The 25,182-nt window shown below is 36.2% G+C and overlaps 1 protein-coding gene across 1 annotated transcript; it reads right to left on the bottom strand.

The window, feature by feature from the left end:
* Window positions 1-1,860: 1,860 nt before the first annotated feature.
* On the bottom strand, window positions 1,861-25,182 carry LOC140137214 (uncharacterized). Its single transcript, XM_072158864.1, has 3 exons — window positions 25,000-25,182; window positions 3,783-6,439; window positions 1,861-3,188 (listed from the first exon to the last, which is right to left on the bottom strand). The coding sequence occupies exons 2-3, from the start codon at window positions 6,429-6,431 to the stop codon at window positions 2,661-2,663; spliced, it is 3,177 nt and encodes a 1,058-aa protein (XP_072014965.1). The 5' UTR covers window positions 6,432-6,439; window positions 25,000-25,182; the 3' UTR covers window positions 1,861-2,660.

The following is a 25,182-nucleotide window of genomic DNA, read 5'->3' as shown; positions in this document are numbered from 1 at the left end:
CATACATGACTGTTTTGCAGTTTACAGCATTATGTAGACAATTTACAAACAAATTATGAATACAAATTGTGTCATCAGCATACATGACTATTTTGCAGTTTACAGCATTGTGTACAAAATTTACAAATTATGAATGCAAATTGTGCCATCAGCATACATGACTGTTTTGCAGTGTACAGCATTATGTAGACAATTTACAAACAAATTATGAATACAAATTGTGTCATCGGCATACATGACTATTTTGCAGTTTACAGCATTATGTACACAGTTTACAAACAAATTATGAATACAAATTGTGCCATCAGCATACATGACTGATTTGCAGTTTACAGCATTATGTAGACAATTTGCAAGCAAATTATGAATACAAGTTGTGCCATCAGCATACATGACTATTTTGCAGTTTACAGCATTGTGTACAAAATTTACAAACAAATTATGAATGCAAATTGTGCCATCAGCATACATGACTGTTTTGCAGTTTACAGCATTATGTAGACAATTTACAAACAAATTATGAATACAAATTGTGTCATCAGCATACATGACTATTTTGCAGTTTACAGCATTGTGTACAAAATTTACAAACAAATTATGAATGCAAATTGTGCCATCAGCATACATGACTGTTTTGCAGTTTACAGCATTATGTAGACAATTTACAAACAAATTATGAATACAAATTGTGTCATCAGCATACATGACTATTTTGCAGTTTACAGCATTGTGTACAAAATTTACAAACAAATTATGAATGCAAATTGTGCCATCAGCATACATGACTGTTTTGCAGTTTACAGCATTATGTAGACAATTTACAAACAAATTATGAATACAAATTGTGTCATCGGCATACATGACTGTTTTGCAGTTTACAGCATTATGTACACAGTTTACAAACAAATTATGAATACAAATTGTGCCATCAGCATACATGACTGATTTGCAGTTTACAGCATTGTAGACAATTTGCAAACAAATTATGAATACAAGTTGTGCCATCAGCATACATGACTATTTTGCAGTTTACAGCATTATGTAGACAATTTACAAACAAATTATGAATACAAATTGTGCCATCAGCATACATGACTATTTTGCAGTTTACAGCATTATGTAGACAATTTACAAACAAATTATGAATACAAGTTGTGCCATCAGCATACATGACTATTTTGCAGTTTACAGCATTATGTAGACAATTTGCAAACAAATTATGAATACAAATTGTGTCATCAGCATACATGACTATTTTGCAGTTTACAGCATTGTGTACAAAATTTACAAACAAATTATGAATGCAAATTGTGCCATCAGCATACATGACTGTTTTGCAGTTTACAGCATTATGTAGACAATTTACAAACAAATTATGAATACAAATTGTGTCATCGGCATACATGACTATTTTGCAGTTTACAGCATTATGTACACAGTTTACAAACAAATTATGAATGCAAATTGTGCCATCAGCATACATGATTACCTTTTGCAGTTTACAGCATTATGTAGACAATTTACAAAACAATTATGAATACAAGTTGTGCCATCAGCATACATTTTGCAGTTTACAGCATTGTGTACAAAATTTACAAACAAATTATGAATGCAAATTGTGCCATCAGCATACATGACTGTTTTGCAGTTTACAGCATTATGTAGACAATTTACAAACAAATTATGAATACAAATTGTGTCATCAGCATACATGACTATTTTGCAGTTTACAGCATTATGTACACAGTTTACAAACAAATTATGAATACAAATTGTGCCATCAGCATACATGACTGATTTGCAGTTTACAGCATTATGTAGACAATTTACAAACAAATTATGAATGCAAATTGTGCCATCAGCATACATGACTACCTTTTGCAGTTTACAGCATTATGTAGACAATTTACAAACAAATTATAAATACAAATGTGCGATAAGCATACATGACTGTTTTGCAGTTTACAGCATTATGTAGACCATTTACAAAACAATTATGAATACAAGTTGTGCCATCAGCATACATGACTACCTTTTGCAGTTTACAGCATTATGTAGACAATTTACAAACAAATTATAAATACAAATGTGCGATAAGCATACATGACTGTTTTGCAGTTTACAGCATTATATAGACAATTTATAAAAAAATTATGCCATCAGCATACATGACTGTTTTGCAGAAAATGTGGTCTCTGGGCATGAGATATTTGACATTTGACCTAGTTTACTTTTCAACTCCTGAATTAAGCACTCTAGTGCAGAATGGCAGTTGACTCTTTTATTCCTAGCAACGAGAGGAACAATTTGAGGTATATTACAACATGATAGAGCAAAAACAAGGATGCCAAAAAAATTGGTTCCACTAATGTAGCAAAACTAGATCCTAACTCAAAAATCACCAGATAGCGCCCTGTACTACTACTGATGAATCAAGAGAATTACATAATTTCATAGCTACACTCTGCGTTAACCTTCGTTCGTTGTTTAATTAGGGTGTCCAATCTTTTTAGAATGGAACACGACCTCATTTTATTAAAAGTCAGATCACTCGCGACCCCATGCCAAAATGTCACACGTCTGACCTTGATCTTGGGTACAGTCTCGAGTCTCGTTATCTCACGTTTTGAGATCGTGGCTCCCTGGTTGGAGCCACTGGTTTAAGTACTTTGAACTCCAACACTATTCTCACAGATACCGTCAATATATTTACAAAATTCTGCAAGGATTTGTTCTGTTTCTGTTGACCCTTTCCGCGCAAGATTTCTCACGTCATATATCTGGTATGCATCATCTGCGGGTACAGTATTCTTAGCCTTGCTCTCCGGTCTCGTTGGAATTTGCGATCTTTGCTTCAGTGAGACACCACCTACTGATGGTCGTGACGTATTGGCCGAAGATTTAGAAGCGACAGCATGTGCACTTTTCTTTGGATTGCCTACGTGTATTGAAGAACTCGGCTGCGAATGAGACGTATCTGGTGAGAAGCCGCTCGTTCCAGACGATGTCGTTGAAACTGCAGTATATACTGGTTTGCCGACAGGAATTGCGTTGTCAGGATGATCGTCTGTGAACAACTTTGGGACTGCATACTTTGCATGGTTGAGGACGTCGTCATGCTTCGGTAGGTTGTTGAGCTTCACGATCACACGATACCAGTTGTTGTCCAAATCATATGCCGGTTGGATCTACAAATGAAGAAAAAAGGTAAAAGGCAACAGATAAAAATACAACACCAACAACAAAGCACTACATTACCACACCATACTGCCTGAAGGAAAGTTGAACATGTTGTGGGAAAATGCAGATAACTATGGATATGGCCGATTCTATCTATAACACAACTAATCTACTACCATCACTTTACACACAACTACTGCCCTGGGACCTAGGGAGGGTGCAGGTAACAAGCCCGGGGATGATTCCCTACTCTTTTTGATAAGGCCTGCAACATTTTACGTGCTCAGGTTTGACTCGTCTGACACACGGAACCGCCATTTTACGTGACCCTTCGAACCACGAGACGCCGGGCACCCACTGTATACCTGCACATTCTACACAGTGGATGGGAGCGAGGAGAAATTATCACAATTATATTCTACTAGACTGAAAGAGAATATAATTGTGAAATTTCCGACCTATTGGAACTATTTAGAGTGAACAACACGGATCGGGCAAGATGGGGTTTCGAACCACGGACCCCTCGCTCAACTCTCCCTAATGGTCCAGCGCCTTCACAAGACCACCTCGCCCTCGCCCTCAATCACGATTAAAAGACATACCTTTACAAGGAACTTCAGAAGACCTGTAAACTTTCCTCCAAAACCAGTCCAACTGTAGTCTTTTTCCAGCCGCTTTAAGACATCGATCGTTACTGCTTGATCGTTGCCAATTTTGGAATCTTTTCCAGCGTAGATGTAGAAATACGGGCATGATTTGGGCTTACTATCTGGATAGTATTTCTTTTTGAAAGCCATCATGGCGCGACTCAGCACTGGTGGGATTTCAGCAAGAACTTCTGCAGCTGCTACTAGGGTTGATTTAGTTTCTTCATTGCCGACTCCTTCTTGTAAAATAGTTTCTTCCATTCGATGATGGATACGTCGGAGGTTGCCACACACGTGATGCTCTAGGTCCATCAACGACTCGACCTGAGCAGTAAAATCTAATTGGTTTTCATTCGCGGCATCCTGGTACAGATCCAGTTCCGATAATCTTGCAGTGATATTCTCAATTTCATCGGGCTTTGCCATGTGGTAATAATGAAGTAGTCTGGCACAGTCAGCACGAAATTCCCAGTGGCTTCTTTCATCTACTGGACAATGTCGTAGTGCCGTCAACAGATATTCAAAACAACCTGTACTTCCCAGATCAAGGGCTTCCAAGAGTAGTTGCCGTGCTCTGTGATAATGACGATGTCGAAGAGCTTTTTGTCCCTCTGACAATCTGGACTCTCTTTTGCATTCTTTGGCGATTACGGGTTCCAAAAGGATCAGTTGTCGAAGCACATTATCGACTTCAGAAAAGTCTTCCATTTTGATGTAGCTCTTTGCAAGACCTTCCAACGCTTCTGCGTCATTTGTATGGCCTTCACAGCTAAGACATTCTTTGTACTTCGCAACGGCCACATGTAGTTCACCAAGTTCACGATTCACCCAGGCAATTTGTCGCAATCCATCGCACTTCTTCGCGGTGTCTGGAGATGATGTTAATTCATATGTCAACCTTTTGAAACCACGTATTGCTCCTTGAACGTCCTTGCAAACTCTGTCGTTGAATTTAGGTTCATAAAATCCGTCCCTCCTTGGGACGAAAGTAAGTGTAGAATTCTGCAGTGCGCATTCTATGGCAGATTTGAATTGTTCCATTGCTTCGTATCTACTATCGTCATCTGTGAAATGTTGCTGCAGAAAGGTGCCAAAATTGAAAAATGCTGTGACAGCATTATTGCTTGAAAGGTCCATTCTCACCAATTCCTCGTAGTCATCAAGGGCACTATCTATGTTTCTCATGAGTTCGTACATACGTGCTTTGTCCAAGAGAGCCATTGCGTTTCCTGGATCACACTCTAGAGCTTTTTCAAATTTACGTATCGCCTCGTTGGCCAAAGTAATATTCTCATCACGGAGGTTGCCACGACGATTTCCCCTACCAAAACCTCTACTCGCCTTCCCAAAACCTCTACCCGCCCAACCAAAACCTCTACCATATCTACTCGGACTAGCGATACTTCCTCTCCTGGCAGATGTACTACCAAAACCTCCACCATGTCTACTCGCTCTACCAAAACCTCTACACTGTCTACCCGCCCTACCAAAACCTCTCCCATTTCTACTCGGACTATAGATGCTTCCTCCCCTGGCAGATGTACGACCGCTAGCCGCTGAAGCACCGCCTCCAGCGGCCATTTCGTGCCGTATATGTAGGCTACCACGTCCACTGGCGACATTACCTTTGGAACGAGGCCTATTGTGATTATCAAAATTGTTAATCATGTCTCGATAGACAAGACCCCAGTGATGATACAAGTAGGAGTTATTCGCACCGCTGTCTTCGCACTTCTGAAAAAGATGCAGAGCATTCTCATATTGTCGATCTTTCCGAAATATTTTAGCCACTATTCGAAGTATACTAGGATTGGAACCCGCAATCTTAATGGCTTCATGACAACATCTTATGGCCTGCTTCGTAACCCCCTGAATGTGCCATACTTGACCAAGATAGCACCACGCATGGGCATTGGTTTTATCAATGTCCAGTATTTCTTCGTAGAGTCGTTTTTCTTCTTGCATCTCTGGTGGGAGCCTTCGGGATCTTTTTACACCGTATTTGTATCTCGCTCTACGTCCAATTGTCAAGGCAAGACCAAACAACCACTCTTTATATTTGGGAGGCTTGGGGTTTTCATCGGATACCAAATCAATTGCTGCTCTATAGGAGGCTTCCGCTTCCTCATACTTCGACAATCCTAATCTGGACAGAGCAAACGCCTTTACTATGTGTACATAAGCTTCAGATTGAGACGTTTTCTTGGAGATGAGTTCTGTGAGTGTGTCTTTTAATCTCTGAACTGTGCGATTTGTGGGACGACTTTGGCTAGATCTATATTGGCCTCTTGCTTCCATGATAGCTTCATTTGCCTTTGCTACAGTTGAATAGCCAATCCATGAAGGACTTTCATTAGGTAACAGCTTGATTTCATCGTTTGCCTTGTTTAGGTACAGTTTAGACTTCTTGTAATCTATTGACGGTGCCTTGAAATCTGACATAAACAGAAAACTCATTAGAAGTAGGGCTGGTACTTTCATCGTGTCCGGGTTCTGTTCTATGTGATCATTTAGCTGTGAAATTAGACTATCGAATGTTTTAGTTGAGTCATTCTCTAAACCCCAATTGAAATGAGACGGTGCGTCTTTCAAGATATCATCCATCGTTGCACCTGCAAAACAGTAAAAAATGCAAATGTTAGTAAACACACAAACAAATATAAAAAATAAAATAAAATAATTCCAAAATGAGGTTTGGGGAAAATGTCAACGAGAATTGGACCTGGACCGGTACTGAAATTGGGACATATTAGGTATGCAGTAAAACTACCACGGTAACAGAGAACTACTCCATATTAAGGCCTACTGTAACAAAAATGCCTCAAATAATGTTTGTGGCACCTTCATACTGCAAGAAAGGCTACCGTGGCACCCATATACACATCAAAATGTAGCAATGCTAATAGCACTCCTTTTTAATTGTGGAGTAATTTTTCTGGTGCTCTCTGGCACGGTTTGTGACTGGAACCTGTCAGTACCCTTTCAAAAGATCAAATTTCAAATTTGCTAAAAATTTTGCATTCCCAATTTTGTCTATGTAATCATCAATTCTTGGAATAATGTATGATACGAGTCTGTCTTTGAATGAACGTTTGCAGGTCTCATATCTGCGACTAATCTGTATGAACCTTTAGGAACAAGGATACATGGTAATTCCAATCATTACAACTTGGTTCTATGATATCATTGTCTAGCATATAATTGATCTCATTTTTGAGATGTTTCTTTTTCAATGAATTGACTATGTAAGGATGCTGCTTGATTAGTTTTGTACCACCAACATCTTCATCATGATGTGCAGCATTTGTTCTACTTATCAAATTTGTGAATCAAATTTGCAATTTGACTTTGTTGGTCTTGAGTAAGATGACCTAACCTTTGATCCAAGTTAGTAAGCACATCAGAATTGCTCAATTTTACATAAATACTCTTTGTGCTCCAGCTCATTATCCTGGTCAAATGTGACATCAGAATTGTCATCCGTTTTACTTTGTCTACATTGGCGAGTTTGCCTACATCGGCATGTTTGTCTACATTATCAGCATATTTTACTGTACACACAGGTTTTTAAAATACCACTGTCACTTCTTTCAACATACTCTTTGAGCATATTTATGTGGTATAACTGCCTGTTCTTGCGTCTACCATGAGTCGTGATAATATACCGTAATAAACATATGTACCCACAACCGAGTTCCTCGGACAAGAACGAATTTGTACGGTAGTACAGCTCAACTTACCGTACTTTTCCTAACCAGACAGTCCATGCCAAAATTGTTACTACACCTTTACATTTCATCGAATCTCTTTTTGATGTCTGTCATTTTGAACATCACACTTGAAAGATGTATGCTATGTAGAAACTTTATTTTGCAATTTCATAATTTGCATATTATTAGCATATTTGCAAGAAAAAACATGAAAATCAATAAATACCTATATTTTTCACAATTTCAATATTTTATTAGAAATTAAGCATGTAGGCCGTTTGTTATGACTTGATGAATGAAGCTGTTAAAACAGATTTTGATATTTTTGCTTATTTTTCCTTTTTTGCCCCAAAATGTGTAAAAATCAACATTTTTTGGATGACCTATATTTTCTTTGAATATGTATCAAATTTCTTAATTTAGGTATAATACAGTGCAGAAAAAGATGTCAAAAAAATCTGTTAAAACAGATTTCCAATAAATTGTTCCATTTTGGGTTAAATACTCAATTTTCATGCGCGGGATATTTGAAACATAAAATGAAAACATGTCCATTGCACTTTTTCCTCGAGATGTACTATAATATCAAGGTTACGGATATATTGGGCTATTCCATTTGAAATCCACACACCCCCTGTGGAAGATTTTGGAATTCCAACCAAAATCATCAGTTTGAGTCGTCGACATTCCAACTGGAATTGAGGTCAGATTTCATCTGAAATAGTACGGCAAGGTGTGGAAGATTTTGGAATTCCAACCAAAATCAACAGTTTGAGTCATTCCAGATCTGGAATTGAAGTCGACATTTCAACTGGAATTGAGGTCAAAATGCAAATCTTCCACAGGGTATCCGACTGAAAGTTAAATAAAGTTAAATTTCCCACTCAAAAACATCTGAAATAGTACCAAAATCAACAGGTTGAGTCGTCAATATTCCAACTGGAATTGAGGTCAAAGTACAAATCTTCCACAGGGTAATTCAAAAACATGTATATTTCAACCCAAAAACATGTAAATTTCCAACTGGAATTGAAGATTGACTCTGAAAAGGGTGTGGAAGATTTTGGAAATCCAACCAAAATCATCAATTTGAGTCTTCCAGATTTTCATTATATGAAAAGTGCATGTTTGGAATTCCAGCTTTTCATAGTACCTTAGTATTGGTATAAAATCACTATACCTGATTTTATTATTTGCTATTAATCATGGTTTCAAACCATCAAATGCTGGATCTAATGAGATTGCATGCTCCCAGTCCCCGCACTCCGTGTATCCGCGGGTAGTTGTGAAATTTGAAAACCCAGACCTGAAACTTTTCAGTTATTTTTGTTGCACAAATTCATTTAAAAAAATTTCAGCCCAATTGGAGTTATTTTATCACCAATTTGACGCTGTCTTTCAGGTTTTTTTTGTTTGACCATTTAGCTCTGAAAACCTGGGGGGGGTCAATCCCATTGTAGCATGTACACCATCCACGATAATCAACTTTTGAAAAGCACCCTAAACAAGGATTTACCCTTGCCTAAAACGTTACCATAAACAGGTAACACGCACCTGTTTTTTCACACCCTAAACAGGGATTTTATTCCTTGCATCAAATTTCATTTCCGCGTATTAGCAATGCAATTTTGCTACCCTTTTTTCCAAAATTTCATGCTTTTACACCCTAAACACGATACGCGCGTAATTTTAATAATTTGTCATAAAATTTGTATTATATCGTGAATTTCAAAAAATGAAAATTATTTGATATCAGAAAGACATTCTTCGTATTCAGAATGCAATTCGATATGTCTGACGTGCTCTCATGTCCCACAAAAATACTGTAGAAACGCTCAAAACGCTCATTCCAGATCCCTTAAACAAAAGTTTATGGTACAAAATTGTGCGACGTGCCTAATATTTGCCATATTAAAGCTATATAAAATTGTGTGAAATATGGTTTGTGCAAAATAGAATGAATAGGCCGGCATGAAGGCTCTTTTAGGCTAAAAGCTACATAGATGTCAACTTGATGCATGGGGAGGATTGTCAATACCCCTTATCAAAATTTTAGGGAATTATATAAAAACGAAGCTAAACCATTATAAATGATGAAAACAAAATCCATGTTTTGCCCGGGGGGGGTCACTCCCATTGTGGCCTGTACACCATCCGCGATAATCAACTTTTGAAAAGGACCCTAAACAAGGATTTAACCCTTGGCTAAAACGATACCCTAAACACGGATTTTCTTCCTTGCATCAAATTTCATACCCTAAATTTCATTTCCGCGTATTAGCAATTGCAATTTTGCTACCCTTTTTTTCCAATATTTCATGTTTTTGACACCCTAAACACGTTACGCGCGTATCGTGCCTACCCACAAACTACCCTTTTTACGCGTTTTCATTATCGCGGATGGTGTACAGGCCACAATGGGAGTGACCCCCCCCCGGATGTTTTGTCAAGAAGTGGTAAATTTCTTGACTTTTGTTTCACTATGTCTTGAATGAAACTTCGAAGGAAATTCTAGACATAATTAAATAAAGACAAGAAATTTGCCATTTCTTGACTAAACTGTTATACAAAACTTATTGTTGCTGCATATAGTGAAAACAATCTTCATTTTAATATGAGTAACAGTTTTAAAGAGTTAAACTTAGGCCTACACCTAATTATAATGTTCTTATGTTTTGGCCTAAATTATTTTTTGGTATAATATTGTAAATATTTAAGTCAACAGATACAATCACTACAGTTTATTGCCAGATTAAAAAAAAAAATAGTGAAATTGAATAGAGACTATATTAAACAAAAACAATCCGGTTTTTTTTTTTTTTAAATTTTTTTTTTGCCATTTTAATGTGATTTAAAAATATAAAGCTGTGGAAATTTAGTGAAAAGGGGGAGAATGTTGGACTCGAATGCAGGGCCTTCCAAGTCAGTGGCATAGATTTGTATTTGACATGGTAGGGGGGCTGGGGTTGGAAAACAATTCTTTAAGTGTGAAACAAAACCTACCCACAGAATAAGTTTATGGTACAAATTCGCATGAAGCACCTAATATTTGCCATATTGAAGCTAAATTGTGTGAAATATGGTTTATACAAAAATAGAATAAATAGACGCAAAGGCTATTTTTAGGCCAAAAAGCCGCATACAGATATCAACATGATGCATGGGGAGGATTGTATAGATCATGTTCCTCTTATCAAAATATTGGGGAATTAAGTGTTCAGAATTACTTTGGTGGGGGGGCCAAAAAGTTTTGGACCTTAAAAGAGGGGGGCCCAAAAAGTTTTAGGTGGTAGGAAAGGGGGACTAAAAAAGTTTTCCGCTTGAAAACCCAAAATTTTTGCGCGCATTGAGACCCTATATATCACTTTTAACATGGGCAAGTTGGGGTTTTATCATAGAATTTAAATTGGATTTTTGCACGTTTCAGTTTACTATTTCTCATTGCAAAATTATTTTGTACACAAAGCCCATGAATAGATTTACCATAGGGCAGAGTGGGCACAGAACCAGGTGCCATGGTCTTTGGGGCCCAAAACTGATACCTGATACCATTTTAGCTTTTTGCATAATAAATTAGTTCCAATTTTAACAATATTTGATCATTCAAGCTTCAATATGGCCAAATTTTTGCGCGCTTCGCACGCATTTGTACTATCATAATTAGCCACGGATCCAAGTTATATGCTGATGTGCCTATGAACCTCCAAATAAATCCTCTTTTTCATTTATCCCTATAAAATCAGATAAACAGTGAGGCCCTGATTTGGGACAAATCTAAATTAAGTATAAAATGAAAATTTCCTTGGGCTTGTATTTCATGCGCAATTGTCCCACCAGGAATATTTCAAACATTTGCCTCCCTCAATGACATGTGACCCAGATACCACACTAGGCCTACTGGAAACAACATTATTAAATATAATGTTTGTTATACGATAATGGGGGGAGAGATCAAAAAAGTTTTGTCTGTCAAAAGAGGAGAGTCAAAAAAGTTTAGCGGTCCATCGAGGGTGTGTCAAAAAAGTTTTCCAGCGAAAAATTTGAGGAAGACCAGCCCCCCTAACAAAGTATTAATGAACACTCCCTAAATGATGAAAATGAATTTGTTTTCACCCTTGACACCAAATCTTTTTGTTGACCCGACGTGGAGCAATTTAAAAAAATTTTTTTTTTTAGTCTGAGGTGGAGGTGTGGAGCTAATTTATTTTCCCCCTCAGATAGCGAGATAATTTATTTTTCTTCAAAGAACTTTCCGAGAAACCACAATATCATAATATTGAAAGTTACACATAATGCTAAAAAAAGGGGGGAAAGGTAATTAACTGACCAACTTTTGGTACAGTTGGAAAATTGTTCATGATAAAATTATATAGCAATCCCCAAAATGTTTATATAATCTTGAACATTGGCTTCAAAATGCAACAACTTCAATTGCACTACTTATCCTAGAAATGCTTTTCAAATTTGGTCTTTATCAGATTGCTTTCACAAAAATGTGCTATTGGCATGGTTTTCTTATATGCCTACATGTATACATGTATTTATTTATTTATTCAAATTTCTCTGCCATCACAAATAACAACATACGAGGGATGGTCAATATATTCCTGCAACTATTATTTATCTCTGCTAAGCATGACTTTGATGACTAGTTTGTAGTTTGTGTACCTTTGTCTTTCAAAACAAATGTGTATTAGCCAAATCGAATCCTTGATTACGTAATGACATTAGCATAAACACAATAGCATATGGACACTGCCTGATATATCATAGTGGTGAAAAATTGTGGAGAAAATAATGAGTCAAATTCTAAATATCTCGAGAATAAGGAGTATGGAATCTGGTGCGGTTTTGCAATTTGGTAGACCGATAACACAGGGTTGATGCTATACTCTATTTAGACCTATACTATTTTTATTAGAGATAGGGGATCATGTTGAATATCTCCAATTTTGAGTAGGCGTTATCACGCATTGTTCTTTACATAATATTAAAATAGCAAGATTAAAATGGTACCTGGTTCGATAAGGTAAAATGGGAGGTCCCCGTGCGGAATTCGCAAACATTTCTTCCTTTTTAAACCCTTTGTTTTCGAAATGTCATGTTTATGTAATCAAAGCAGCACACCATAGAAGGGCTCTGAATTGAAAAAGAAATTTGAATTTCAAAAGGTGTGTTTAATTTCAGCATTCTGAGACTTAGTATAGCAACTAACTCACAACGTCCAGCAGCATTGTATTTAGTCATATTTATAGCGGTTTTTTGCCTAAATTTTCCTTTTTTCATACATTTTTGGTACTTTTAATTGTGCCTACCACCCACACATGCACATATTTATTTCTTTTATTGCAACAATTTCTATTGTAATGACTATGATCTTTCATACCAATAATCATAATTGTTTTCGTTTCATTTTGGAGATATTTTTTATTCTTGTGTCTAACTTGTATGCTCGTCTGTCATGATTTTCACACCATTTTTGTTTGTCATTAAGGCCTATTTCTGATGAATTTCAAAGACTGCACCGTTCCTCGTCTGTGTGTTCAATTCTTCTTTCACAATTATCAAGTGAATATACTCAGATTACCTCATACCAAAACAGGGGCTTGCAAACTGCTTTGGTACTTACTTATCCTTCTCTCATGTTCTGTAACTGCAATTCAAATGTCCCACCAACGTTGACAGTTGTCAGTGTACATATAGCAATGACTTGATACAAATGAGATTACGTAATTCAAAAGTACAAACCTGTATTTATCATAAGAAATAGTCATCAAAGTCATGCTTGAGGGGAGATAAATAATAGTTGCGGGAATATATTGACAATAGAAAACAGCATACCCAAATAGCAAACTAATCCCCGTAGAATACAGGAAGGAACATGATAAAGCGCAACATATCTTTTTATTTCAACAGAAGGGTTGTCAACATGTCCAGGGTTTTGTGGAAATGAGTCCCAATTTATATATTTTTATTTACAATCTTTTCTCAAACATGCCAATGAATGTGAGAAAGAGAGTGAATAATTGATACAAATTCTCCTTTCAGAAATATGGCTGGCTACAAAACAAAATGTGACATATTTGTTACAACCTGCAAAACAATTTGAAAATCAAAGGCATTCATTTTATTTTAACAATCTTCATAATGCCTTTGTTTTTTATGAAATATTTGATTAATTTAGTTAATTCCGCACTTGTCATTGATATTGTGAAAAGATATTCCAATTCCAAAAATATTGCAGCCACAGAAACTCAAAATATTTCCTTATGACGGTATGACTGTATGGCATTGATATTCATCAAATATCCACTTGGCGATAACTAATTAATTGAAAAGGCTATTGACATTCATTTTAAGTTTAAAAGAATATCACATTGAAATGTTTAGAAATACAACTTTTAAAATAAGTAAGTTTTTTTTAAATATTTTTTTTGTCATTGAACATATTACTTTCGATGAAAAAGTCATTAAACATTGTGCAGAAATAAGTCGAGCAAGTGAATTGCCCATATTTTCTCAGTTGACAATATATGACAAAAAACAAAATACAATACAAATTAGTGAAATTGATGTACATGCATTAAAATGAACGACCAATTCGATTGATTGACATTGATTGATATTACAATAAAATATAAAATAAAATGACATGGTATTGCACACAAAAGCCTAACAAACTTCAGTGACAAACTTATTAAAATCAAAATGTTTGCAATAAAAATTCATTTTCTTGCATTACAAATTATTTTAAATTTATTTAAAATTTTATAAATATTTTTAGCATTGAAAATATTACTTTTGATGAAAAAGTCAACAAACATTGGGCAGAAATAAGTCATGCAAGTGAATTGCCCATACTCCCTCAGTTGACTATATTTACAGGCTTGATATATTAAAACAAATATAATACAAATGATTGAAATTAATGAATGAATTAAAATGAACGACCAATTCGATTGATTGACACATCTACTATGCGTTCATAGGCAAATGTAGAATGTCAGAAGACAATAAAATGACAAGGTATTGCACACATAAGCCTAACAAACTTCAGTGACAATCTTATTAAAATCAAAATGTTTGCAATGAAAATTAATTTTCTGAAATTTTCTGAATTTGTCAAATAAGGAACTTTTTCACGATAAATTAAAATTTGTCATTTGTGCATGCATGACAAATTTGTCAACTAAGACAGTATGTATGGCCATATTTTGTTTGTTAAATGATGAATTAATTATACTTCATGTGCTTGGTGTACAAATAAAGTAAACTAACAAATTTATATTAGTCAAAACAAGAAATTTAACAGAGAATGTAATTGAATATTAAAATGTAAATTTTAGACATTTTATAAATGCTTGATATGACTAAACATTGATAAAATTACCTATAGGGCAAAATAATTATTTATTGTTGTTGGGTTTTATTAAGTGGGAGCATGCATGATAACAGAACAGAACAAGTTTTTGAAGAATCATTTTCTGAACGAGACATTTGTCTTACAAATAAGCAAATGAATAAAGAGTAAACTGACGAATCAAACGGAAAACATTACAAGAGCATATTTATAACTGTTAGTATACATTTTAAATGAGAATCAAAATAAACCTTGAATGAATAAATTAACAATGTGAACTGCAAAAAGTTTATTCTAAATTAATATATCATTTTCTTTCTTTTGAAATGAGTGTTCACATATGCAATATCAACGGTACATTTTGGCACTGCGGGTTTAATTATATTGCAATTATGGTTGATTTCACACAAATGCAGAGGGATGTTATTTGTTTGTTCAGCATCATAGCTATTAAATGTGATCAAAATATCAAATAAAAATCAAATAATTAGGCCTAAATATTTTGCAATTCTCAATCATTTTGGATGTGGGCAGGAAACGGTAAACTCAAAATCAAGAAGGGCCCGAGGTTTTTCCCCTTCAAAACAGACCAGGGGAAAAATATTAGTTCCTATGATATGACAAAGTGGAGGGTGATAGTCATATAGCAAGATAATGTCATGCTCTAATTAGACTATAATGAAATATGCGGGGGCATGGTTGATGGTTCAAATAGCCTGTATAAACAGCTAAACACTCAGTACAAAAGACCATTTGCCCATCTAATATATCAATGACTTTTCGGAAAAGGTAATTGGTATAAAAGTTTCATGTCCATCTGCTTTGATAACGATCAAAGCTGAAAAAAAATCCCCTCATTTCAATATCTCCAATATCTTGAAATAATTAATTAAGAATGAGTTTTTTAATTCTCATATTTCTGATATCAGAAAATGAGCATGTAGTGTGGAATTTTTAAGTGTTTATTTTTTCATATGGGCAAGTTCTTTGACATTTGAATCTGAGACATTGGCACGATACATATAGGAATCAGCCTAGAAATCAATTCAAAATTATATTGTAGCCAAATTTAATTTGTCCATCAAAGTATGTTGTCCAACCTGCTTGGAATTTCACCTTTAGACACCAAAATGACACCTTAAAATTGAAATGCCCTGGGTATAAAAATGCAGGCAATTTTGTTTGAAAATGTTTACGATTTTGAACTCTAGAAAGCCGAGAATAGAAATAAGCAACCAGGGCAATTATATTAATTAAATTATATTGTTATCTGTATGAAAATATCAATACAAAAAGTGAAGTGGTAAATCAGTTTTGAGGTTAGAAGACGCATTATACTTCAGTAAAAAAGAAGACTCGTTATACTTGAACTTCAGTAAAAAGGGTTAATTCACATGTCAATATAAAACTTGAATTTGTTATGTGAAAATCTGTAACCAGGTAGAAAAAAACATGAAGCAAGGCCTATCCTGAGAAAAGCCCAGACTAAAGATCATAATCAAATTATGCTCCATACACTGTCCACTGTGGTCCACAGCTTCTGTGCACAAACTTGCAGTGGTTTTACAAAACTATTCCACTGGGCCAAGGACACCCATCCTAAAAATAGGTTTTAGAATGTTAATGGTTTAATTTATGTGGCATTATATTTTTGCAATTATCTGTTCTTAAAACAAAAAACTTCACAATGCAGACAAAATAGATTTCTTGTCACTTGAGGTATATTAAAGTTGGCTATTAAGTCTATCTGGTATTTGAATGAATGAATGTATAGCAAAATAAAAATCTGAAGAAACTGTCAAGAATTCTATCTATAAAAAATCCTTTTTTGGCTTGTTACAACAACAAAAAATTCGTAAATTTGGACATCAAAATAAAATTCAGGCAAAAATTCTCATTAGGGGCTGTGCAATAATTATGAGCCAATTATGGGTTGGGGGGGAATTTCCCCATGATGGTCCAACTCAAAATGTGTCGGTTATTGTTGGCAATTTCAGCATGATAATATTTTAAGCAAACATGTTTTTTGCGTCTAACAGTTTTTATTATTTCTAAATTTCCACCATACTCAGAAAACATGCAAACCTTCCACAGGGAATTTCTCCCGGGGGGGGGGGTCACTCCCATTGTGGCCTGTACACATCTGCGATAATGAAAACGCGTAAAAAGGGTAGTTTTTCGTGGGTAAGCACGATACACGCGTTTAGGGTGTCAAAAACATGAAATATTGGAAAAAAGGGTAGCAAAATTGCAATTGCTAATACGCGGAAATGAAATTTAGGGTATGAAATTTGATGCAAGGAATAAAATCCCTGTTTAGGGTGTAAAAACACCTGTTTAGGATATTGTTTTAGTCAAGGGTTAAATCCTTGTTTAGGGTGCTTTTCAAAAGTTGATTATCGTGAATTGGTGTACAGGCCACAATGGGAGTGACCCCCCGGGCAATTTCTACCCTGTTTTAGACCTTCTCTGCTGGAATTCTAACAAAATGTAAATGTTTCCAACTGGAATTGAGGTAGAAGTGCAAATCTTCCACAGGGTATCCGACTGAAAGTTAAATTTTCCACCGATAATGTTTCCAACTGGAATTGAAGTCGACATGAAAATCTTCCACAGGGTATCTGACTGGAATGAAGTTTTTAGCTATAGAATTCCACACAAAACATGTAAATGTTTCCAACTGGAATTGAGGTCAAAATGCAAATCTTCCATAGGGTATCCAGCTGGAATTGCGTTAAATTTGTAAATCTTCTACACGATTCAGCTGGAATTACAATGAAGCATGGGAATATTTCCAACCGGATTGTACATTTGGCCCAACTGGAATTTAGGTAGCATTGTAAATCTTCCACAGGGGGGGTGTGGATTTCAAATGGAATAGCCCATTATAATCCCTTCTTATCTTCACTGATCCATCAGATACCTATTGTTATGAATGATCAATGAAAAGGTTCAGAACTGGGCTACTAATGGTCTGTCAAGTATTTATAGTTATTTTCATGACTGTGTCAACTCAAAAATCATGCAAGGTCGAATGTAGGAAAAGTATGATCAGTTGAGCTGTATGTTTAACTTTTTCATTGACTTTTCTTTTAATTTATAACATCTGTTAAAAATATTTATAAGTTAAAAGAAAAACAATGAAAAGTGTAACAAACTACCCTAAAAATTCATTCTTGTCCGAGCAACTCGTTAATAGGCACATTATGCTTATTAACAAATTTTTACGGTAGTCTACTAAACCCACTTTTGACTCAATTTCACATGGGCCATTATATCCGGCTTTTTCCAATTCACAGCTACAAAACAGAGTTGATGTCTTAATAGTCCTGGCCCTGTCCTACAGACCCGTATACAATTTTTCAGGAAGAAAGTTTGAATGTTGATTCGAGTAGGGTATGCATAGGTCTTTCAAATTCTACTAGGTGGAAAATTCCAAACCGGGCAAACTCTGTATATGGCCGTTTTTCAAAATGGCCGCCAAAATGTACTTATGAACCAGGTATAATGACAATAACTCTGAAACTATTTGACCTAGAGGGGTGATTGAGGTGTCTATCCCCACTAAATCAAGGCTGTCTGATTGAATGAAGGGGGTTTCATGGTTGTCCGAGGTCTAGGACACCTGAAATCCATACGCCCGTAGCAACCATAATCATCATATTCGCCAGATGAAATGACAATAATTGAATCTACTTGACCTACAAGGGTCATTAAGGTGTCTATCCCCACTAAATCAAGGCTTTCTGATTGAATAAAGGGGGTTTCATGGTTGTCCTAGGTCTAGGACACCTGAAATTCAAGATGGCCGCCCATAGCAACCAGATAATCATCATATTAGCCAGATGAAATGACAATAATTCGGAATCTGCTTGACCTGCAAGGGCCATTTAGGTCTCTATCCCTATGAAATCAAGACTGTCTAATTGAATGAAGAGGGTGTCATGGTTGTCTGATGTCTAGGACCCCCGGGTCTAGGACACCCACAATCTAAGATGGCCGCCCATAGCCCGGGCCCATAGCAACCATATAAATATTCACATTAACCAGGTGAGATGACAATATCTCAATAATTATTTGATCCAGAAGAGCAATTAAGGTGTGTAACTTCACTAAATCAAGGCTGTTTGATTAAATGATGTGATATCATGGTTGTCTGAAGTCGAAGTCACACCAAACCAGATAGCAGCCATAGCAACCACTATTAACCAAGTAAAATGTCATCAATTAGAACCTCTGTAACATAGAGGCTGGATTAATGCCGCCAAAATATGTTTTTTCACTAAAAAATGGGTTAGAGTGTCATTGAAACAGCATTATAAGCAATAAATATTCAAAATAATCGATGAAAAATGGCTTTGAGGGTTATAGCAGTAACATTTCTCCCTAAATGATGTTGCTAATATGTTTTTAATCCAAAATGGTGCCGATTATGAGGTCCAAAATGGCCTTCAAAATACATTTTTTCACTCAAAAAATGGGTTAGAGTGGCATTAAAACAGCATTTAACACATTAAATATTCAAACTTATCAATGGTAAATGGCTTTGAAGGTTACAGCAGAAACATTTCTCCCCAATTGTGTTGTTAACATGTTTCAAATCCAAAATGGTGCCGATTATGTGGTCAAAAATGGCCACCAAAATACTTTTTTTCACTCAAAAATTGGTTAGAGTGGCATTAAAACAGCATTATAAACATTAAATATTCAAAATAATCAATGAAAAATGGCTTTGAGGGTTATAGAAGAAACATGTCTCCCCAAATTATGTTGCTTACCCGGTATATGTTTTAAATCCAAAATGGCGCCGATATTATGAGGTCCAAAATGGCCTCCAAAATACATTTTTTCACTCGAAATATGGGTTAGAGTGGCATTAAAATAACCTTTAACACATTAAATATTAAAACTTATCAATGGTAAATGGTTTTAGAGGGTTACAGCAGAAACATTTCCCCCAAATTGTGTTGTTAATATGTTTCAAATCCAAAATGGTATCCATTATGAGGTCCAAAATGGCCGCAAAAATACATTTTAAGCAGCCATAAGTAGTATTAAAACAGCATTAAACACATTAAATATTCAAAATAATCAATGGTAAACCGTTTTAGGGATTACAATAGAAACATTTTGTACCAAACAATAGGTTGTTAACATGTTTTAAATCCAAAATGGTGCCAAAAATGAAAACCAAAATGACCGCTAAAGTATTTTTTTCATACTAAAGGCGACATTAAAACAGCATTAAAAGCTGAGAAAAAATGTATTTGGCCGCTATTTTGGGCTTCACTTTGGGCACCATTTTGAATTTGACACCTGTGAATGACACAATTTGGTTACAAATGTCTATCTGTAGCCATTTACCATTAATAAGTTTGAATATTTAATGTGTTAAATGCTGTTTTAATGCCACTCTAACCCATTTGTTGAGTGAAAAAATGTATTTTGGAGGCCATTTTGGACCTCATAATCGGCGCCATTTTGGAGTTAAAACATATTAGCAACATAATTTGGGGAGACATGTTTCTTCTATAACCCTCAAAGCCATTTTTCATTGATTATTTTGAATATTTAATGTTTATAATGCTGTTTTAATGCCACTCTAACCCATTTTTGAGTAAGAAAGTATTTTGGTGGCCATTTTTGACCTCATAATCGGCACCATTTTGGATTTGAAACATGTTAACAACACAATTTGGGGAGAAATGTTTCTGCTGTAACCCTCAAGGCCATTTAGCATTGATAAGTTTGAATATATAATGTGTTAAATGCTGTTTTAATGCCACTCTAACCCATTTTTGAGTGAAAAATGTATTTTGAAGGCCATTTTGGACCTCATAATCGGCGCCATTTTGGATTAAAAAACATATTAGCAACATAATTTAGGGAGAAATGTTTCTGCTATAACCCTCAAAGCCATTTTTCATCGATTATTTTGACTATTTAATGCTTATAATGCTGTTTCAATGACACTCTAACCCATTTTTATAGTAAAAAAACGTATTTTGGCGGCATTAATCCAGCCTCTATGTTACAGAGGTTCTAATTGATGACATTTTACTTGGTTAATAGTGGTTGCTATGGCTGCCATCTGGTTTGGTGTGACTTCGACTTCAGACAACCATGATATCACATCATTTAATCAAACAGCCTTGATTTAGTGAAGTTACACACCTTAATTGCTCTTCTGGATCAAATAATTATTGAGATATTGTCATCTCACCTGGTTAATGTGAATATTTATATGGTTGCTATGGGCGGCCATCTTAGATTTTGGTTGTCCTAGACCCGGGGGTCCTAGACATCAGACAACCATGACACCCTCTTCATTCAATTAGACAGTCTTATTTTCATAGGGATAGAGACCTAAATGGCCCTTGCAGGTCAAGCAGATTCCGAATTATTGTCATTTCATCTGGCTAATATGATGATTATCTGGTTGCTATGGGCGGCCATCTTGAATTTCAGGTGTCCTAGACCTCGGACAACCATTTAACCCCCTTTATTCAATCAGAAAGTCTTGATTTAGTGGGGATAGACACCTTAATGACCCTTGTTGGTCAAGCAGATTCCGAATTATTGTCATTTCATCTGGCTTAATATGATGATTATAGTGGTTGCTACGGGCGGCCATCTTGGATTTCAGGTGTCCTAGACCTCGGACAACCATGAAACTCCCTTCATTCAATCAGACAGCCTTGATTTAGTGGGGATAGACACCTCAATCACCCCTCTAGGTCAAATAGTTTCAGAGTTATTGTCATTATACCTGGTTCATAAGTACATTTTGGCGGCCATTTTGAAAAACGGCCATATACAGAGTTTGCCCGGTTTGGAATTTTCCACCTAGTAGAATTTGAAAGACCTATGCATACCCTACTCGAATCAACATTCAAACTTTCTTCCTGAAAAATTGTATACGGGTCTGTAGGACAGGGCCAGGACTATAATCATTGAGAGACGTATATCGTAGTAGTTTGTAAGGTCAGGACAAGTATTATGGGTGACGGGTGTTGGGTAATTAGAGATAGGCCTATCACGAGAACCGCCCAACCCGAGAATCGCAAAATCTAGTATCTATATACAGAGATGTATCGTTCGAGTCCGGACTCGGACTCGAGTCCACTTTTTGGTGGACTCGGACTTGGCTCGGACTCGGACACGAAAAGACTTGGCTCGGCTCGGACTCGGACATAAAAGACGACTCAAGCCGAGTCCGGTCCGAGTCCAGTCCAATTAAATCCATGTAAAATGTGAAATGATAAATCTAAAAATGTCAAAATAGATCTCAAATTTGTTGACTTTACTTATTTGAACATTTTCCAAATTAATTGGGGCTGTCAAATCTGTGATCTGTCATATATCCTACATATCCAGCAAATTATTTAGATTTATCTGTCACTTAGCAGAATCATAATTATTATTGTTATCATTAATTTAGTAATGAAATAATTGATAATTAATTAAATGCATAATTTGAATATTTGGACTATAAAAAATATCTAAGAGTTTTTTCATGGAACTTTCCAATCCATTAAAATTTAAGAGAGAAACATGCACATGCACTGGACCTTATATCTCAGCTCCCACTCATTGGTAGGTCCATGACAGGGCTACGGTGTCTGTAGTTTGTGTGTGCTCACTACTCCCAGCACATTTGTGTGGGACAATTTTGAAAAGATGTTTAGAATTAAAGGTGAATTTCTGTTAGTATGATTATTATTATGATGATGATGATAAAGATGATGACGATGATGATGCAGAGATGCCAACATTAACATCCAGAAAATAGAGAGGATTCAAACAAAAAATAGGGAGACTTTCAAAATTACATGCAACTTCAAGGGCACAAAATTTGCCAGAAATAGGGAGGTTGCCAAATTTGAGTGTCAAAATGGATAAATTTTTTTACAATAATAGGGAGCCTCCCTCTAAAATGTATTTGAATACATTGCAATTCTTTTACACATCTTTATGCTTCACACAGCCTAGTGACATTTCTCTAGTCCTGAGTTTACATGTAGTGTGCCACACACACACAAATACCCCCACATGACTGCTGTCTGATACAGGTGGTCTGATACATGTAGTTTTTACCTTCAGGAGTTACATGTAGCTGCTCATGGGTATGGGTCTTTGAAGTATTGTGTGTACCATGTGTAGCGGTTGGTTGGTTGGTTGACCTGGGTTGAGTCTTTGAAATGTCAACTGTGTGGGGTGGGTGGGGTGGGGTTTGGTAGGGTGGGTGTGTATAGGGAGAGCGGTGTGTGGTGTGGTGTAGTGAGTGACCTTTGACCAATGACCTTCTCTTTCTGCAATTTTATCATCAAAATGCCTTAAAATTATGCGGAAACTTTGAAATTGTCTTTTTTTTAGCAAATTTGTATTGTAAATTTTCAAATTAGAAACAAAATATAAAATTTTGCTCCAATATTTGGAAAAAAGACCCATTTTTTTCCAAAATTTTATACAAAATGACCCCCTTCTTTCAAAATTTTATACCCAATGACCCATTTTTATACAAATTCCTACTAAGCAATGCCAGTAGGCAGATACATGTCACATTCAAGTTGAATGACCCCTCCCCCCCCCACCTCCGGTCATGGACTCTGACCGAGTCCGGACTCGAGCCGGACTCGAGTCTGGACTCGGGTCTTTTGTTGGACTCGGACTTGGCTCGGACTCGGCACCCCCAGACTTGGACTCGAGTCCGGACTCGGACACAAAAGGACTCGGACTTGGCTCGGACTCGGATACAAATGGACTCGGCTCGGGCTCGGACAAGCTGGACTCGGGTACAAGTCTGTCTATATAATAACACACAACTTTTACGGGGTTTTATAACATTGTTAGGGCCTATCCAAAAACTACATACTATAAACGCCTCTCTCGGAAATAATGTAAATCGTCAGTCTGCTACGCTAATTGCCTAAGTAATTTTTACACGTTTCTCATTTGCAATTTTGATTTTCTGAGTAATAAACCCATAACTAATCAAATTTCCAGCCGCATTTTTCATTAACTTGTGGAAAACATCTCTTTTGATGTAAATAAAACGCTCTGAAACGGCTTAGGAAAACAGTACGGAAACGCTTTAATATGCAAATTTTACTGCTCGCTGCACTCGCAACATATCTAGACCATTTGAGATCCAAAAAATTTCATTGGCATGTGCAGGGGGCAAAGTTTTTTAGCGGGCCGAGAGGGAGGGGCAAGCGATGTTTGGCGGGACGTTCAGATTTTTTTTGGGGGGGGGGCTCATAATTATTGCACAGCCCCTATAATTAATTTAAGGTATATCATATAATACAATGCAACTTAACATACAAGGCTTTGCGAGATTCTGGGGATTGGGGGTAAATCCCCAATATTTTGATAGGGGATGGTCATTATTGCCCAATGTTGACGCCTGTATGTGGGTTTCTGACCAAATTAACCTCATAATTTGGCCATAAGAGCCTAAAAAGTACCATTTTTTCCACTTTTGCACCATATTTCACCAGTTTAGCTTCAATATATTGAGGACCTCACTCCGGGACCTCACTTCGATTTTAATTATATCGTGTTTTTTTTTAAATCTCCAAGTCCAAAAGTAATATGGTATTCCTCGTTCCAAAAATCGAAACGTAATAAAAGAATTTTTTCCGCAAAGGAAAGTTTTCCGGAAAAACGCATGTGAATTATATAGGCCTATTCTCCATTGAACTGTATGGTAAAGTGAAAAGTTGAAGTCCAAAAATCGCCCCCCTCAGGCCCCCTATCAAAATACCCTGGCGCCGCCCCTGATATTATTTAGTTATTTATTATATCTATAGTTTAAGTTTAGGCTTAAGGGAAATGGAAATGTCTTCTCTGATATGGGTCTGCATGGTCTGGGAGTTGGCCTACCATGCCCATTGAAATGGAATTCTAAGCCTCTGAGGTTTTCATTACCTTACCAATATTATACAAAACGTAGGCATTTTCACTGGCATGTTCTATAGCTAGCAATTGACATTCTGATGTGACATGTTGTTTTATTCCATGTTTTATTCCGGGGTTTTATTCCACGTGTTTTATTAACATGTTGAGTAAGAGTTACATATTAAACAACCGCGCTTACCTTTTTTTAGAATGTAGTGGGGCCAATGCGTTTCCGGGTTTAGCTGGGTTTATGCTGAACAATTGTAGGCAAGATACATGTATCTTTTTTCATCTGGCGAATTAAATCCGCGAGATTTCGATTTTGAAGTATTATAGGCCTTCGTAAACGATATCTTTTGGAGTGCTCGTTAATACGAAGCTC

This window comes from Amphiura filiformis, chromosome 17, assembly GCF_039555335.1.
Source record: "Amphiura filiformis chromosome 17, Afil_fr2py, whole genome shotgun sequence".
NCBI lineage: Eukaryota > Metazoa > Echinodermata > Ophiuroidea > Amphilepidida > Amphiuridae > Amphiura > Amphiura filiformis.
Note: the sequence above shows the minus strand (reverse complement) of the source record. Positions and strands in the feature narration are given on the sequence as shown.